Here is a 950-nt window from a genome sequence, read left to right on the forward strand (position 1 = left end):
ATGTTACAGGATAAAATCTGCTATTTATTTATAATTATATATGAGGGTTCACAATATTATGAATTTGACGCGAGTTGCATCGCTTGATTTTTTATTATTCTTCGTACAATTTGGTGGAGATGAAACGAAGTTAGCTCCAGAAAGAGAATGTCAAAGTATACGTCTAGAAAATCAAAGTTCAGTAATTGCCGCTGGACATTTTTCTCGATCTCCTCGAAATTATTCCAGAGCGTGTTTTTCACCATGTCCTCATCTAAATAGCGGTTGGGTAAATGTAGTTCGATTTCCGCAATGAGAAATTCGACGCAATTGTTGACGAGATTAGTTAGCGAATATAGCTGTTTTCGCCGCGCGTCGATGCAACTCGCAATACTTTGGAGGCCTTCGAACGTGATTTTCTGCATCGCTATCGACGGCGAGTAGGTCTTGCGTTTCTTCTTCGGTGGCTCCGTCGCTGTCGCGGAATCCGCCGTTGTGGCTTTCTCTTCTCCCGCTTCGCGATTACGCGTTACCATTATTGCTCTTGAGCCGTAAGTGGTGGTAAAATAAATACTTGCATTCTTTAGGATCAAGGGTTGTGGCGTAATTTTATCAACCCCGCGCAAGTAAGCATGCACGAAGTCAAATTCCTCTTGAAACTTCTGCCACGCCTCGAGTTCGAGGTAGATATAATCCGTCAAATTTCCGATTAGTTTTATCGTCGCTTCGTACCTTCCTGCGTCGTTTGCTTGCAGTCCCACTTGCACCCTCTTCGTATACGAATTGTTTAAAGTGTATGTTGTAGACAGTAACATGTTGCCCTTTCGATTAAAGTTTCGACCGCTTGTGATGTCACTGCGGGTGTTATTACATCCGTCCTTCTCGATATTCTGCTTGTTAGCGGCCATTATATTTCTCACGACACTCGCTTCTCGAATAGCCCGCGAATAATTTTAACAAACGCCGACTTT

The 950-nt window shown here is 42.9% G+C and overlaps 2 protein-coding genes across 12 annotated transcripts in view; both read right to left on the bottom strand.

Annotated features, from left to right (window-relative positions):
- The window catches only part of LOC116849333 (protein unc-79 homolog), a 736358-nt gene that overhangs the window by 20142 nt on the left and 715266 nt on the right, over nucleotides 1-950 (bottom strand). The gene's annotated exons all lie outside the window — the stretch shown is intronic.
- Nucleotides 55-950, bottom strand: part of LOC116849338 — a 1830-nt gene continuing 934 nt past the window's right edge. The window contains exon 2 of the mRNA XM_032826395.1: nucleotides 55-849. Within this exon, the coding sequence (XP_032682286.1) occupies nucleotides 57-794 (738 nt within the window). The 5' untranslated portion in view covers nucleotides 795-849 and the 3' untranslated portion in view covers nucleotides 55-56. The remainder of the gene's footprint in view (nucleotides 850-950) is intronic.

This window comes from Odontomachus brunneus, unplaced genomic scaffold (assembly GCF_010583005.1).
Source record: "Odontomachus brunneus isolate Ranch 3 - 2012 unplaced genomic scaffold, Obru_v1 Obru_scaffold_112, whole genome shotgun sequence".
NCBI classification, from domain to species: domain Eukaryota; kingdom Metazoa; phylum Arthropoda; class Insecta; order Hymenoptera; family Formicidae; genus Odontomachus; species Odontomachus brunneus.